Source organism: Lagenorhynchus albirostris, chromosome 15, assembly GCF_949774975.1.
Source record: "Lagenorhynchus albirostris chromosome 15, mLagAlb1.1, whole genome shotgun sequence".
NCBI classification, from domain to species: Eukaryota; Metazoa; Chordata; class Mammalia; order Artiodactyla; family Delphinidae; genus Lagenorhynchus; species Lagenorhynchus albirostris.
In genome coordinates, this window is record NC_083109.1 from 66,140,440 (window position 1) to 66,157,920 (window position 17,481).

Consider the following 17,481-nt stretch of genomic DNA (forward strand, 5'->3'; position numbering starts at 1 on the left):
TCTCATCCCTCCGAGCCCCTGCGAGACCCCCATACACACACACACACCCCTACACCTACTACTACATTTGGTAAAAGGGTTACCATCCCCATCCCACCCGGGACCCTTCCCCTTCTTGGGAAACCCGGTTGGGAAGACTCCGAACTCCCTCTTTAGGATTAATGAAAATGGGTGCCCTCCTCCCTCCCGGGTTATTCTCTACGGAGGGCCCCTCCCCTCTCACTGCAGAGAGGGGAACTCCAAGTACCACAGGTGGGATTCTCCTCCCCAAATTAATGACGGTGTACTCGACTCCCCGCCCCCAAGCTCCCATTTCTCAGCCTCGGTGCCCCCTCGGGCGCAGAGCCCCCCTGTGTACCTGTATCACCCCCCTTTTCCCCTCTCCTTGGATCCCAAGAAACTGGCCGCCTGTCCCCTCTCGCGTTTAGGAAGGCTGAGAGACTGGAAACAGATGGGGAGGGGGAGGTCTGATAGGCCCGAGGCGCCCGGCGGTTCCCGGCCTCAAGCCGGAGATGCGATCCCTGCCCCGCCCGGCTGGAATGCTCAGGGTTGCCGTTTGCCCCGGGAGGGGCGGTAGTGGAAGAGCCGGGGGCTTTTGGAGGGGTGGGGCGTGGAAGGGGAAGGGCGGGTTGGCTCGTGTTCTCCTGGCTCAGCCCGGAAGGCGCGGAAAAGGCAGAAGGCGGGAAACTGCGCTGCGTCGGGTTAAGGGGTTGCCGTCTTCCCTCCTCCCGAGACCTCTCAGTGCCTGGGGAGGCCCCTCCGAGGAGTGAGTGACTAGGGGGTCTGGGGATTGGTGGCCCGGTGGTTGCGTTCCACGATGTGGCCGCTGGCATTTTATCCACGCTGGCCCCTGTTGGACTCCCCAAACCGGTCCGGGTGGCGCTTGGGTTTCCAAGGCCCTGGGAGACCAGTAGGGGAGCTGGGCTTGTTTCTGACCCTTGCAGGTTGGAGATTAGGGGAAATTGAATGCTGGGAACATCGCAAATTCAAATCTGTGCCAGCTGTAGCTTCAGAGACAGTATGGGAATGGGAGTTTAGTCCTGCCCTGTTCAGGGGATTCCTGTTTCACAAAAGGGATTGTAGCAGAGAATCTCTAGCTGGGGAGATTAAAATGTGCTTTAATTTGGTGCTAGACCCTATAGATATTAGGAGATACCTCTTCCCATCTCACATAATTAGCATGGGGGACGTTCAGTATGGTAAATAAATGTGAGCATCTCTCAGTTAATTTTGTCCACTGTGACAGAATCTTTTAGGCGTTTGTGCTATAGGTCAGGAGATCAGTTGTAAGGGAGAAATGGAAAAGATATCTGTGTCCAGCCCTACAGTGTTATTCTGGGAAATATAAAATAACAATATATTAGTTTATATGAAAATTAAAAAGGGTTTAAAAGATAGATATCTAACTTAACAAAAAGCTTTTATTAAAAATAAATAATTATGTGAGATTGGGACAGTCCTGGAAATTCCAGCCTGTTGAGTCACGGTATAATTGTGGCAAAGTCTGTCCCTCAGGTGCCTCTCTTGTTACGGAGCTGAGACTTACAAGTAAATAGAGAATAATTTATGGCACAATGTAATTGGGAGCCAACCTGTTTAGTGTATTGGCCACTGTCACTTGTTTGAAAAAGTTTTTCTGGCCAAAAAAAGAAGGCAATAGGACTTGAAATAGTGTATTCAGCTTTCTTACTTTCTTCCACATTCTTTTCACAATTTTGTCAGGCTAAAAAAATAAACATAAGCTCTCAGAGACAATACCATTAACATTTTCTTATATGTCCATCTAGATCTTTTATTTTACTATGGATATATACATAAAATACATAAATACATATATGTATTTTATATTATGGATATATGCATAAAATATGTAACAATATATAGTATTCTATAATTTTTTCACATCATAGATATATTTTTATTTCACTAAATAAATATCAACATCATTTTAATGGGTATACAATACTCCATTCTATGAATTTATCATTATTTAACCTATTTCCTATTAGTAGACAGCTTCTTTCCACTGTTTTACTATTTATTATGTATTAGAAACGGGTACACTGCACATCCTTTTGGCATGTTTTGATATAACTGATTATTTCCTTCAAGTTCCTGGAAAGTAAATTGTTGGATCAAGGTGTGTGCAATTTGAAATTTGGGTAGATATTGCCAAGTTACCCTCCATCTGCATGCCCACCGTCAGTGTGTGAGGATAGTAGAATCGCTTGTTGGGTCAGTTGGGTGAAGACCACTAATGGTTTAAGATACTTTTCATTTCCTCCAGCAAGAGACAAGGTGACATGAGAGATTTGACTGTGCCCTGCACTGAAGAGCTTACTGGTAGAATTAATCCCTAAAGAGACCTGAAGTGGGTTTCAGGATGGTGAAAGAAGAGCCCCCAAGTACTTCAAAGGACTTTCAGGAGCTGCAGAGGAGGGTGTCTTTGCTGATAGCGTCTGTGCAGAGTAACTCAAAGGTCAGTTTCCAATCAGAGCATATAATGGAAGATCCCAAAATAATACTAGCTTAAACACCATAGAAAGTTATTTCTCTCTCAAGTAGAAGAAATTTGGAGGTAGGTCAGGAATCTTTCTAACTTACCACCTTGTCATGTCTGAGTTGTGACCTTCAAACTCACTGTCCAAGATGACTGCTAGAGTATCAGCCATTGTATCCAGATTCTAGGCAATAAGATGTGGGGAGAGAAAGACTTGCATACCACCTCCGATTTAAGGAGACTTCCTGGAAGTCATACACACACAAAGCTTCCAGTTGCATCTCATAGACCAAAATTTAGTCTTATGATCACCCCTTGTAGCAAATGCAATTCTTTAGCTGGAAATAGAGGCAACTCTTCGTCTGTGCCACAGATACCATCCTTTTTTTTGTTTTGCTGTTAATTTTGACCTGTTACCCTGAAAATGAGAGGCTAACGTCTACTTTGAGCCCAGTGTTCCACTAGAAATTCAGTGTTAAATAGAAATACGACATAAGCCACATACGTAATTTAAAATTATCTAGTAGCCGCATTTAAAAAGTAAAAAAGCAGGTGAAATTAATTTTAATACGGTATTTTATTGAACCTATCTAAAATATATTTCAACATGTAATCATTATAAAAAATATTAATGAAAAAAGTTATTGAGATGTTTTACATTCTTTTTTGTACTAAGTCTTTGAAATCCAGTCTGTATTTTACACTTAACAGCACATTTCCATTTGAACTAGCCATTTTACAAGCGCTCAATAGCCATTCAATGGCAATGGGACTTGAGATAGTATATTCTGCTTTCTTGAACTTTTATCTTTATTGCTTTCTTCTATGTGCCTTTCAGCATTTTTTCAGGGAAAAAATAATAGCTCTCAGAGATAATATTATTAGCATTTTGTTGTATGTTCTTCTAGACTTTTTTTCTATGCAATATACCCATAAAATACATATGTATATGTAAGAAAGTGAACTGGTTGGTGATCTGTTTTTTGGTATTGGACACCACTAGTATCTATTTGAGGAGCCAGACCTTTGCAGTCTAGAGCAATATACTCTATAGAGATCTTTTCTGAACTCATCCCCAAATGCCTCTGGCACTCTTTGTGGATTTAGCAAGATATTTTTAGGTTGGACAAGCAGCTTTCTAGCCAGCAGGCTGAGACTCCTGTTATTAAAAGTTAGCTCCATGAGAAAGGTCCTCATACTCATCTACATGTTCAGTTGATTCTCGTTATATAATTTGTGTTAGTTCTGTTCTGTTGAGTCACCTCAAACACTGAATTAGCACATACTGAACAATTGCTCAAATGGGAAGTACAGGATTAGGTTCTGGCAAACTTCTGGTGGCAACATTTTCATCAACCAATCAAACCATCACCTGTTTTGTGTGTCTTTTTGTTTAAAGACACCTTTATTCTGTAGATATTATTGATTCATTAACATTGAACTCCAGGCCAACAGCCTGTACTATACAGGCAGCTATAACTCTTGCCTGAACGAAGTTTATCTAATACACGTACGGTATTTTCTCTATAAGGCACATCACAGCCTTCTTATACTTAGGAACACTAGACAGTACTGCTACACATTTTAAATGTCAAAATCACCAACAGAAAACATAAAAATGCAGAAAAAGGTGGCACGAAATAAACCATGAAAAGGACAGTTGTATAAAGAGCTAAAACAAGAAGGCAGAGTGTTGCCTAGTTTGGCCTCAGCTGGGAACATGTGCGTCAGGTGGCTCACGTTTTCCACTGCCGTGTGCACGTCCATGAAAGCAACCCAAAGTGTTGATTCTGGGGTTACAGATCAATTTTAGTGGGTAGGCAAATTCACAGATATGGAATCTGCCAATAATAGGGATTGACTGTACATTAATTAACCTTGGTTGAGCACTTATTATATGCAAAGCACTGTGCTACGCACTGGCATATCTTAACTTAGTTAATATTCGTGTCTACCTCCTAAGGTAGGCATTTCAAAGCATGTGAACTCTGACTTCTTGACATTTCTTCATTTTTTCACCTTAGCTCCTCAGCCATGGTCATTGGAATAGATGTGGACTAGATAACTTCCAGGGCAGTTGACTCCCGGGATGATGGGACAGATCATCAGTTGGCTAAGCCCTGATGTTCTTCAGATAGTCCTGAGGTAGTTTCTTTTAAATTTTTAAATTATATTAATTGAATTAATTATATTAATTGTGTTTACTGAATAGAGTAATATTGGCAGGAAAGGAAAGGAAATCACCTGTAAGCCCATCACTAACAAATCCAGTGGTGGTATCATCATTACTGTTGTTATTGTTATTATTATTAGGACCCTTTAGTATGTAATTTTTAGATCTAGTGGTTTTAATTGTGGCAGATGTAGTTCTATATTTTTATTTTTGCTTGATATTGTATATTGGTGTTTTTCCATATTAAAGCATAGGTCTTCTGAACAATGGCTTTTCTTGGTGGTAGAACCTTCCCTCAGAGTGACATACCATAATTTACATAGTCATCCCCTTGCTTCTATGATATTTGGATGATTTCTTTCCCCCAAGTAATTTATAATCTTTTCTCAGAGTTAATAAACCCTTTGAGTTCCAGATAAGAATAGATGGCTTCCAGATGGAGTGTTTGTGAAACAACTCTGTCATCTCTTCTAGGAAACCTCTGGAATGTCAAGTCTTAATTGTCTTACTTTTAGACTGACAGAGTCAGAAACCTGTCCCAAATAGGTTAAACAAGCAAACAAACAGTGAGACCTGCCAGGGCTTTTGGGAAATGTAAGGCTATCATAGAAGCCAAGGCAGGAAGTAAACAGGGCAGAGCCTCAGGAGGGGTTAGAACCAGAGTCTGGCAGGTCACTGGGGTCAGAGATAACTCGCAGTGCCCTCTCTTGAGACATACTATTCCTCATTGTAACTCTTCCTTGTGTATCAGCTTCATTCTCCTCTCTTTGCAGCCTGGCTTCCTTTGCTCTTCCATTCACATGGGCAGACATGATCGCCCAGGATGGTACCTTCAGCTCCTCATGTCTCCTCCAGCTCCCAGCTGAAATCCTCTATGGGACCTGGTCTTGGGAGTGCTTGATTCCTAGGAGCAAGAATCTGCTTGACCAAGTCACCTATGGCCAGGGAGGTGGCAGTTGGGCTGGGGCTTTCCATTTCACTGGTATAAACATGGCTTCAGGGGCCCACCCCTGCTGTGAGAGGGGGCAGTTTTCACAGAGGAGGGAAGAGAGGTGGAGCATGGGCTGGGCAGATGCCCTCCCAATGGTATCTCCTTGTGTGGATTACCTAGGACAAAATAGTTTTGCTCTCATGCTGGCCCTTTCCTTCCACAAAGGATGTTTTATTTATTTATTTATTATTATTTTTTGGGGACAAAGGATGTTTTTGAATTACCTCCTTGGCACCTGTATTCTAATCCTGAATCACAAGGACCAAAATCTGGGAGAAATTGTCACACAGCACCTTGGACTTGTCATTACCGGTGGTTTTAAATAATGCTGACCCCTCTGCCCTCCACCCCTCTGGTAGCAAAGACAGTGGATACTGATTATCTTTTGCATTCTAACACCGGGGAATTGGCCTCTCTTCTGAATAGTTCCAGATGGAGCCTTCATGTCCTTAAACACTGGCCATGTTGTCCCTATTTTGGAACCTCCCTTACTCATGTGTGCATTTTAAAATAAATCACCTGTGTTTGACCTTGGGCAAGTTGCTTGGGCTCATTGACTCTCCATCTCATCTTCTCTAAAATAAGCAATGCCAGGCTCATAGCTTTGTTGTGAGGATGATCTCAGATGTCGTTTGAGAAGGCCTTAGCACAGAGTGTGGAACATAATGGTGCCAGTCTGTCCCAGCCTGGCATTCCTGGGTTATTTAGCACCGCACCATGCCTGTAAAATCTAGGTTGGATAACCTGTGTCTGCTTCCAGGAGGGCGATGGAAAATGTTGCTGCATAATAAGCTCTCCCACTTTCCATCCTTCCATTGTGTCACCCTCTGTTGCCTGGGAGCATGAAAAGTGAATTGCTATAGTCTAATTCCCGGATTTAAATAATGTTAAATTTTGCCTTGTTATCTACCTCATAGCATTGTAGAGAGAAAAAAATAAGGAGGTTTATTGAAAGAGTGCTTGGCACTTGAGTGTTTAATGAATGTTCTCTCTTATCATTAGGCATAACTGAATCATATCTTCCTCTTCTGAGACAGACTGGTCCGAGCAGGGCCATCCTCCCTAGGGGAAGACAATTGCTGGGCTTAATTGTCTGCATCTTAAATTGGTCTCTCTGCATATCTGAATAACTTTCTATTTTTTCCTTGTAGGGCCCAGATTTAGAAGAGGCTAAGAAAAAATTAGATTTCTTAAGGACTACAAGTAGTCCCTTCCTGCTTTTCCCCTCTTGGATCCCTATGCCACACTGTCTCCTGGTCCTGTTGAATTTTCTTTTGTCGTTCCACTTTCATACTGCATCTCCTCCTCCTCCTTGTCCCTCCCTGCCATCAGCCTAGTTTTGGCCATCATTATCTCTTGCTGGCTTCCCTGCAAATCTTCCTCATTGCCTCTTGCACAGGACCACCAGGTTCATCTTTTTAAAATTATTCCTTTGATTGCATCACAGTCCTGCTCAAATGCCAATAGTTCGCTTGTTTTTTTTTCTAGGTAAAATTTGAGTGAGCGCTTTTCAACAGAAATATTATGTGAACCACATATATAGTTGTAAGTTTTCTAGTAGCCATATTAAAAAACATAAGGGTTTCCCTGGTGGCACAGTGGTTGAGAGTCCGCCTGCCAATGCAGGGGACGTGGGTTTGTGCTCCGGTCCGGGAGGATCCCACATGCCGCGGAGCGGCTGGGCCCGTGAGCCGTGGCCGCTGAGCCTGCGTGTCCGGAGCCTGTGCTCTGCAACGGGAGAGGCCACAACAGTGAGAGGCCCACGTACCGCAAAAGAAAAAAAAAAACATAAAAAGAAACGTAAAATTAATTTTAATAATATATTTTATATAGCCCAATATATCCAAAACAATATAATTTCAACATGTAATCAATATTGAAAAATCATTGATGAGATATTTTACATTCTTTTTTTAATACACTCAGTGCACATCTCAATTCACATGCTGATTTTCCATTGGAAATACTTGGTCTCTATTTAGATTTCATAAAATTGATAATTGAAAAACTTATTTGAAACATACCCACCTTATTTGAAATGTAATTAAAATTTTTTCAATGACTGAATCAAACATCAGTTTTTAAATTTAAATTAGATTAAAAATCCAACTCATCGGTCATGCTAGCCACATTTCAAGTGCTCAGTGGCCACATGTGGCTTCTGTGCTGGACAGTCTGGGTATAAAGTCATAAGCCTGGCATTCTGGTGTTCCAGCCTCATCTGCTCCCCCGCCACTGTGGTTACTGGGTCTCTTGATTTTAAGGATCAGACAGAGCAGTTCGGTCTGTCAGGTGACCCCTGGAGGTTTACTAAGGATACACGTGGACTAGAGCTGGAAAGCAATCAAGACCTGAGACAGCTCGAAGGACCATCCAGCCCCACTCCCGTGGCCCCTCTGCCTCTCTCTCACCTTCAGCCGCCCTAACAGGAAGATCTCACTGGGTTCTGATCCTAGAGTATCCAAGCTGGGTATTTCCAGCTCAGAGGTGATTGCTGGCACAGTCACCTCTGGCGAGAGAAGCTGAACAGCCAAGTCTTAGATAGCTTTTGTCAGAAAGCAGTAGCTGGAGGCAGTGTAGCCAGTAGGTGTTACACCATTTTGGGCCGGGAAGTGAAGTTTGTCAATGCTGAAGCCCCAGGACTGAGAACGGTGGCTTTGTGGAACAGCCTTTTCTAGTTAAGCACAGTGAGTCCTGTGCTTTGTCACCATCAACTTGAGCTCCAAAATCCTCCTGCCTTCCAGCTTGCCCACAGTTTCCTCCATTTGAATCACTTGGGTGAAGAACTCTTTCTAGGAGAACGTGTGTTTTGGTTAGTGGCACCCGCCATCACTGAAGCTTAAATTACGTCTTCAGTTCACCTGCTGGCCTACATGGCCCTAAGGAATGAGACACAGGAAGGACCAGTTTTGATGGGGGAAAGTTCTGGAATGATAGAAGCTTTCAAGGGAACAGGAACTAGCATGCCAGCACTGAGGAGAGAGATGCCGTGGACCCTAAGAAGAGGGGGAAGCCCATCCTTGTGAGGATGCCTAGGGCCAGCTCTGTATTAAAGCAGCCCCCCCCAACCCCCCACTGAGCCAGCTCCAGAACCCTTTTGCCTGGTGGAGGAAGATAACCCACTTATTAACACAGCATAAGCTTGCAGTAGTCATCAGGCTGTGGCCTGACTGTGGTATCCAGGTTGATGACATAAAAACATTTTCTCCTAATGAAGTGGCAGCCACTGCAGACATCTGAAGTGGAAAGATTTAGCTTTGAATGCCTAAATTTTGCCACTTGGAAGCCGTGTGACTCTAGGTGAGTCATTTCGTCCCACTGTTTCTCAAACTTTAATGTGTGTACAAATCACCTGGTGATCTCATTAAAAAACAGAAGCTGATTTGGCAGGTCTGGGTCAGGGCCCAAGGTATTGCATTTCTAACGAGCTCCCAGGTGATGCCAAGTAGCTAGGACTTAACCTCTCTGTGCCTCAGTGGCCTCAACTGTGAAGTAAGCAGCCAATTGTACATATATCACATCAGAGCACACATATGCTGAGGATGCCTTCTGAGAGGGTGTGTGTGAAGCAGTAGAGCCATGCCTGGGTCTTTCCTCATTTCACAAGACTTGAGGTTGGGTGGGGCCCTCAAACTTGCCCCCTGTCCACAACTGCCTTAAGTTGTTGCTGGGGCAACTCATGTCTTGGCAGGATTATTGTTGACTTCTTACCTATGGGCCTCCCAACTTTATAACCTTGGCTTATACTTCCTATAGTTCGGGTGAATTCATCAATCTGGGGTTCAGACATGGCATTCAGTCCTGCTCGTCTCCTTTGCCCACAGGTGGTTGCCTTCATGAAGTCTCCAGTGGGCCAGTACCTGGACAGGCATCCTTTTCTAACCCTCACCTTGCTGGTGTTTGCTTCTGTGTCAGCCGTTCCTGTTGGCTGCTTCCTGCTCCTCGTGGTGCTTACCTCCCTGGCTGCGTTTTTGGGAGTCATATTACTAGAAGGTATCCTACTCAGTTACTCTCCCCCTTGGAAAATGACTCACTTGGGATGACAGTATTTATTGGGCATCTGCCACTCTTGTCAAAGGTTCCCGTTCTTGTCAAAACCACATCGACCAAGGCAGGTTGTCAGAGTAGTTAAAACATGGGCTCTGGAGTCTATTAGAATCCCACCTCCCCCAGTGTGATTTTGGACACATTATTTACTCTCTCTGAGCCTCAAATTCCTCGTATGTAAAATAGGGATATAATAATACTATCTCAGAGGGTTGTGAGGATTGAAACTTACAGTTGCATAAAGTACTTAGCACAATCCTTGGCACAGAGTAGCTTCTCCATGAATGCTAACTATTGTCATTAAACAGAACATTAAAATTCACTCCACAGATAGTTACGGAGCACCTGTTGCATGCCAGGTGCTTGCTATGTACTGAGGTTCCCCCTTCTCCACCTTTCCTCCTGAAGTCCCACTGCCAATTGTCAGCTTCTCCCTGAGTTGCTAAGTTAAAATTACTATGAAAGTAAAATCTGATTGGCTCAGTTTGCCTTTTCAAATCAGATCACAGTCCACAAAGAGATGGTTGCCATCTGCTCAGGTGATCACCTCTGGCTTATTCTATGGCTTCCCAGAGCTAAGAGCACCTAGGGTTGCTTCCCTACCAAAGGGATTGTGGACAAGGCAGTTTACACTTGAAGAAGAAGACAGGCACGGTAGGTGGATGAGCCAAATACAGTATGGCAGAGTGGTTGTTCAGTAAATATTGATGGATAGATGGGCGAAAGATGAATCAATATCAAAACAAAGGTAAATTTAGAAAGAAATAAGAGAGCCACTACCCTTTTGTGGTATCATACAAAGCTTTATGATGAGAGCACTTTAAAGATGTATAACAACTTTGTCCCAGAGTAGACAAGGAAGGGCCTTCTAGGCAGGAGGCACAGCATGTGCAAAGCTGTTCCACTTTAGAGCGGTGGTCCTGCAACTTGAGTCTGCATAAATCTTGCCTGCTTTTTGAACATGTGGACTTTCATGTATCATCCAGAGATTGTTATTTAGTAGGTCTGGAGTGGGGGCCAGAGATGCAAATTTTCAACAAGATTCCCTAATGCATCTGATTCTGATACAGGTGGTTGTTAGCCATCCTTTGAAAAATACTGATCTAAGATTTTGTAAATCTTTATGAAAAGGCAGCACGTCTGTTTACATTCTCTACTTTCCTTCCTTTCCAGAGTCCATCCCTGAAACTATCACTGTGGAGTACTGGGTGGGCTATTTGACAACTCGTGAGGCAAGGGAAAGGATGTCTGCCATGCAACATTTGCCATGTTATTAGTTCCGCTTTGGAAAGAGGGATTTTGTTATGAGGAAGGCAAGAGAAAGTGTGCTGGGCAGACAACAACTGCCACAGTGAGTCACATATATGATAGTCATTTAATTGTCATGTCAACACTTAGAGGTAGTTGTTATTATATTCTTTTTACAGATGAGTTAAACTAAAGCTCCAGGCGGCCCAAAGTCTCACCATAAGTGACTTAACTAGGATCAAACTCAGGCATGTCAACTATGAAAATCCATCCTCTTTCCATGGTACCTTTTATTATTTTTCTCCCATAGACCCCATGTTATAAAAATGTATTTTCTCTGCACTTATTAGATGGTAATTCATTAATATTCCCATTAAAAACTTATTTAATGGTGGGTAAAATGACCATTCAGACCTATGGTTACTCTGTGATAGTTGCCAGGCTGGGTTGTAAAGGATGTAATCAAAAGTTATGTTTAGATTTGACTTTATTTAGCCTGCATAGCCTTTATTTCCATAGGTTGTAGGTAAGTGTAAGGTACAGTATTTGGTAGGCAGTTTGAAACACTGGTCATGATTTACCACCCCCATTACTGTCTTGGCTAACTCCTTCTAGAGGATTCCATTAGGAGCCCATCCCTGACCTTGAGAATGAGGGAGTTTCAAATTCAGAGTCTTGCCATGGGCAAGACAGGTAACAAAAGTGAGCAAAGCGGTCCAAGAATAGTACAGTTGGGAACAGTGGGGCCTGGAAGAAACTGGAAGGCCAGCAGTTGTTGCCATGCAGTGATGCTCACTTGGGTATCGAGATTGCCTCCTTTTTAAGCGATACCAGAAGTCTGGATTTTTGTGGAAAACCTCCTCACTTAAAACATCTGAGTTAACTGTTGTTTTAAACACAGTGATGCACGGTCTGGTGTTTTCAGTCTGTTTTAGATGAATGATTCTTTGACATGCTTTCTTCTAGGACTGGTCATCTCTGTGGGCAGCCTCTCACTGCTTTGTGTCCTCTGTGGCTTGGGCTTCGTGTCACTCATCATGTCAGGGACAATCATAGTGTCCTACATGGTAGTCTCCAGCCTCGTCAACTACTGGTTTTCTCCCAGGTAAATACATGTCAGTGCAATAATTTAATCTTTACTATTTGGGGAGATTTTCACAAGTAACACCCTAACCCTGGTCACGTCATACTCAGTCTCCCAAGATAGGAGGTGCCTAGCCTCTTCACATCTCTGCTTAAAAAGAGGTAAGGTTTCCTTCTCTCTTTTTTTTTTTTAATTATCAGGTAGGAATGCTTTGGTGGCAAGTAATGAAAAACCTAAGTAGATACTAGCTTAAACAAATAGGGATTTATTTTTATTGCATAACAACAAGCTGGAGATAGCCCAGTCCTGGCACAGCCTCTCTAGTGTCATCAAGGTACCAGGCACCTTCTGCCTTTCTGTGTTGCCATCCTTACCCCACTGGCTTGTCACCTCATGGCCACAAGAAAGCTGCTGCTGGCTACACCAACTTCGTTCAAGGCAGGATGAAGAGAGGAAAAAAAAATGAGTCCTCACTCACCAATTGAGTCTGACCTTTTTTGTCAAGTAAATGAAATCTTTCCCAGAACCTACCCCCTTTCTTATCCCAGCCAACCTCATTGGCTGGAATTTTGGCAGATAGCCGCCGTAAGCTGGAAGGGAGGCTGGGGAATGGAGTATAAACCCACAAGGAGAAGGGCCTTGGGAATGTGTGTCGGTCAGCCAAGCTCTGGTGTGTGCCATAGCTCCCCCGCTTGGGGTATAAGTGTTATTAGCAAGGCTACTTGAAATTCAAAGAGAATCCATAGAGCCAGTTAAGTTAATATCAATAGTGCTACCTCCTCTCTCACTTACCTCTGAAACCTGCCATCACTGGGCTGAAAAAAGGCAGACCTGTTTCTCTCCCTGCCCCATCTCCCTTCTGTTAAAGATGTAAAGAAATGGTCAGTTAATTAGAATTAATTAGAATTTGAATCCCAGCTATGCCATTTTTTACCTGTGTGATCTTGAACAAGCTGTTCAACATCTCTGTTCTCAGTTTTCTTCCATTGGTAAAATAGGGCTACTCCGTGCTCTGCCTCTCTCACTGAATTGTCATGAGGACACAAACAATAATTTGGAGAAAATGCAGTATCCAAATTAGAATGGGAAAAAGGATCATAACCCCTGCCCCTAATTCAGGTATTTTGACCTCTCGGGCCCCCAGTTTCCTCATCTGTAAAGTCAGTGTCGCCCAAAATCTGGTGTGGTTGCAAGAAGCAACCAAAACTAAACCAACAAAAAATGACATTCATTCCGCCATGTATACTCTCAGCATTGCTCTTTAAAGAGGCCGTAGAGCTGATCATTTCCTCTTGTTGCCAAACAGACTATGGACACAACACAACTCCAGTGGCGACTGTTAGCTGGCCATGAAGTCTACACACTTAGAGGGGCTCTACCAGGAATGACCAGCTGAACGGAACCAAAGCTTTTTTTCAAGCACCTCTGGAAAGCTGTTGGATCATCCTTGCCCCTTGGGATTATGACTCAGAAGGGACTGGGTAGTCAAGCTTTTCCTGGAGGTGTCCTCTAGCTTTTTCACTTATTTGTAGGGTCCTGCAATGGACAGTTTTGGGGATCTTGTTGCTCTTGGTCAATTCCATCAGCTGACCGGCCCTCACATGGAGAATCAGCAGAGAATCTCGATGGCGTGGTGGCTCCTCGTGCCTCTCACCCCCTCCTCCCCAGAGATGCACACCTGAACTTGGCAGGGTTCTGAGCCTCTACAGGCCGGTGACTTGACCTCAAAGGCTCAGATCTTGTATCCGAGGCCCAATTTGGGACAGCCACAGATTGTTTTTCCTCTTTCTTTCTTCCTTTTTTTTTTTTTAAATGAGAGCTGCTTATTTCTTCACTCATTTGAAAAAAGAGGTGGGGGGAAGAATCCAAAACAGAACAAGCTCTTCTGCCTTATTAGCCTTTTATCAGAAAGACAAACAACATTTAGGAATAATAGCCTCTCAGACAAGGTTAGAAAATAGTGTCCAAACTTAACCTTACGGCCAAGAGCATTTTTTTCTAAGTCTAAAGGTATGGTTTCCACTGTTGAGTATTGTTAAGTCATGTTACTCTTTAAAATATTTGCACTTGATACTTTTTTATTGTTTTAAGGACTTGTCTTGTTAAACCATTTCTTCAAAAAGTCCCATGAAAATGATAAAGGACTACAAAAATTTTTTAAATCCTATGGGATATCTACTTCAGTGGTTTATTCCCTGTGGTATTTTATTTAAAAATATTTATTTAGATGAGCTTTTTTTCTTCACTCTATTTCAAAATACCCCCTTTCTAGACATCAAACCCATTTTTTCCTTCTGTGTCAATTTCATGGCAGATCCTGGGTAATAAAGCTTTTTTAGTTGCTAGTGATAGACACTCAACTCAAAATGGATTTAAAAAGTGGGGGCAGAGGGGGACGGATTCGTTTCCCTGAACTAAAAAGCCGAAAGGTAGGACTTTAGGCGCTGCTGGATCCAGGGGCTCAAGTGGTGTCACTAGGCATCTCTCTCCCTTCATCTCTCAGCGCTGCTTTTCTCAGTGTGAGCTGAGTTTTAGGCAGGCCCTCCCCATGTGGAGGTCCCAGCAGCTCTAATTTTACATCAGCCTTGTAGTTAGCACTCCCTATTGGACAAGGAAGCTGTTCTTTTCCAGTAGTATATTTAGATTTTTGGCTCCGATTAGACAGACTTGGGTGATGTGAGCAACCCCAAACCAAACACCGTGGCCAGGGTGGATGGAATATGCTGACAGGTCAGGGCTGGGACACGTGTGCATTCTGCAACCAGGGGAGGGGGTGGGCCAGCCCCACTGGTTCTGCATAGGTGGGAGTGCTAGCGTATGTAGAGATGGGAGGACAATCCGATCCCAAAGGAGTATCGCAAGGAAAGGGAGTGTATGCCAGGCAGACAGAAGCAAATACTTGCTCTTTGATCCAGGAGGGCATAAAGGCCTTCATCTGGTACTTAGACTTTTCTGTATCCCATGACAGTCAGCCACACCTGTCACTAAAGGGGCCTTCAGCTCTATTAGAGAACAAGAACTGCCTTTTCCTGCCAATACATGGGGGTGTTAATATTAACAGTTACTATTTACTGAATGTTTCTTTCTGACCTGCAAGTGTCTGCTAGTAGCTGTCTAAGCTAAATACCCTGCTGGGTTCTGAGGCTTCAGAAAAGAAAAATGAAGAGGGCCCTGGCCTCCTGAAGTTTACTTTCTAATGCAGGAGTCAGCTAACAAGTGTATTAGTTATCTATTGTTGCATAACGGTTTACAAAGAGCACTTTTGTCATCCTACATTTTCGGTGTGTTGGGAGTACAGGCCTGGCTTAGCTGAGTCCTTGGCAAGACTACAACAGCAGCGCTGCCACGTTGCTTCTCCTTTGAGGCTCGCCTGCGGAAGGATCCACATCCGAGTTCACATGGTCATTGGCAACATCCATTTCTTTGTAGGCTTTGGGGCTGAGGCCCTCATTCTCTGTCATATGGCAGCTCACAGCCTGACAGCTTGCTTCTTCAAAACCACCCAGGGAGAACGTCTCTTAGCAGGATGGACATCACATTCCTATAACACGTAATCATGTATGCATAATCACATACATCCCATCACTCTCACCACATTCTGTGGGTTAGAAGCAGTCAGGTCCCACTCACACGAAGAGGAGGGATCACACAAGGGAATGCATACCACAGTTGGGGATCATGGGCTCCACCTTAGATTCCACCTGCTACATCAAGTAAACAAAATATTAGATTATTATGATAAGTGCATTGAAGAAAGTAGAAGGGGCAGGCCATGTCAGCCACAGAAATCTTTTCTTTGAACCACATAATGAGAAGTTGCCACTGTGCTAAGAGCTGGAGGGGGCAGGTATTCCCAGCAGAGGGCGCAGCAAAACAAAGGCCCCAAGACTGGAAGGAGCTGAATGTGTTTTAGGAAAAGAAATATCAGTGTGTCTGGGCTTGGTGAGTAAAGGGTAAATGGAGGAGAGAGAGGAGCCCATCAGGCAGGACCTCGTAGGGAAAGAAATTTACAGCAAAAAGCAAAGGGAAGATGATGAAGAATTTTACACTTTGCATTAAGAGGGACATAATTAGACTTGGATTTTTAAAGGTCACTTGTGGCCAAAGTCCAGTTAGCAGGTCTGTGGAGGTCCAGAGCAGAGGATGGTGTGGCTTGCACTAGAGTGGAAGTAATGGAGACCCTCCTCATTTGGAGAGCCAGCAGCAGTTGGTGATGGATTGTATGTGGGTAGTGAAGGAAAGGGAGACACAAGGATGGCACATAAACTTTTCATTTGAGCCAGTGGGTAGTCAGTGGCACTATTTTCTGATACGGGGGCTGTGTGAGTAGTCAGAATCTGCTTTGCTCACGTTGAGTCAGATATGCCTTTTTGACACCAAGAGGATGTGACAGATGAACGGTGGCTTAGAGAGTAGGTATGGGCTGGGGATACAAGATTTAGGAGTATTTTCAGTACTGAGAGCTTTACACAGCCTTCTTACGGAATGCTCTCCTGAGAGAAGCCAAGAGACCATTTTAAAACATATTTCTGATCACATCAACAGCCTTGCTTCAAACTGCAGAGTGCAAGTTGCCTTTCCACTGCACTCAAAAGCGCTAACTCCTTCCCATCACAAGCTGCACCTGCCAGCTTCTCATTTTTCATATTCCCTTAGCCTCTGGATTTCAGAGGTGAATGAAACGAAGGTTCAGAGCAGAAATGATTCACCAATTCTGCCAGGAAACGTGGCATCTAAATCAGAGCTTTGCAATTCAGGCTGTCTGTCACACTGCCTGGAGCCTGAGGCCTTTGCCGAGCAAACGAAGTAAAATACAGAACCCAGCACAGTGCTTGCCCATAAACAACAGTTGTCAAAGTGCGAGATGCACCATCGTTTGAAACTGAGTGGAATAGTTGTAAGGTTAACCATGGGGAAGATAGTAATATTGAATTAGCTTTGTATGGTGACATGGTAACTAGACTTATTGTGATGACCATTTCATAATGTACAAAGACATGGACTCACTGATGTACACCTGAAACTAACATTGTGTGTCAATTATACTTAAGTAAAAAAAAGGTATTGTTGGCCTTTTAGGCAAGTTCAATGTGTTCCTTATTTGGAAAGGTAATTAAAAGCACGAAACTGACTTTATACAGTCGGAACGTTAATTTATCAGTATAACTATAGGTGTTTGTTTTTGCCATGAGTCGGGTGCTATATTAAGCCCTCTACACTTCAATACACGTTTTCAGTCAGTTCTCACTACCACTCATTTTAGAGATGAGGAAGCTGAAAGATTGAGATGTTAAATTGTTTAAGGGCACATAGAAGCAGAAGTGGGACTCAAGCCCAGTTCGCCTGACTGAAGAGCCCACCCTTGTAACCAGTGTGCTATTAAATGTTAATGCCTCCAACTGCCTTTAAGGCTTGGGATGTGGACCCATGCCCTAATA

General features: G+C 43.4%; 1 protein-coding gene across 1 annotated transcript; it reads left to right on the forward strand.

Annotated features, from left to right (window-relative positions):
* The first annotated feature begins 655 nt into the window (after window positions 1-655).
* Window positions 656-17,179, forward strand: LDAF1 (lipid droplet assembly factor 1). Its single transcript, XM_060123819.1, has 5 exons — window positions 656-766; window positions 2,288-2,479; window positions 9,489-9,657; window positions 11,926-12,064; window positions 13,350-17,179. The coding sequence occupies exons 2-5, from the start codon at window positions 2,384-2,386 to the stop codon at window positions 13,384-13,386; spliced, it is 441 nt and encodes a 146-aa protein (XP_059979802.1). The 5' UTR covers window positions 656-766; window positions 2,288-2,383; the 3' UTR covers window positions 13,387-17,179.
* Window positions 17,180-17,481: the final 302 nt, after the last annotated feature.

Coding starts and splice junctions, on each gene's coding strand:
- LDAF1 (XM_060123819.1), top strand. CDS start 2,384: ATGGTGAAAGAAGAGCCCCCAAGTACTTCAAAGGACTTTCAGGAGCTG. Junction 9,658..11,925: donor GGGAGTCATATTACTAGAAG/GTATCCTACTCA, acceptor GCTTTCTTCTAG/GACTGGTCATCTCTGTGGGC. Junction 12,065..13,349: donor AACTACTGGTTTTCTCCCAG/GTAAATACATGT, acceptor GTTGCCAAACAG/ACTATGGACACAACACAACT.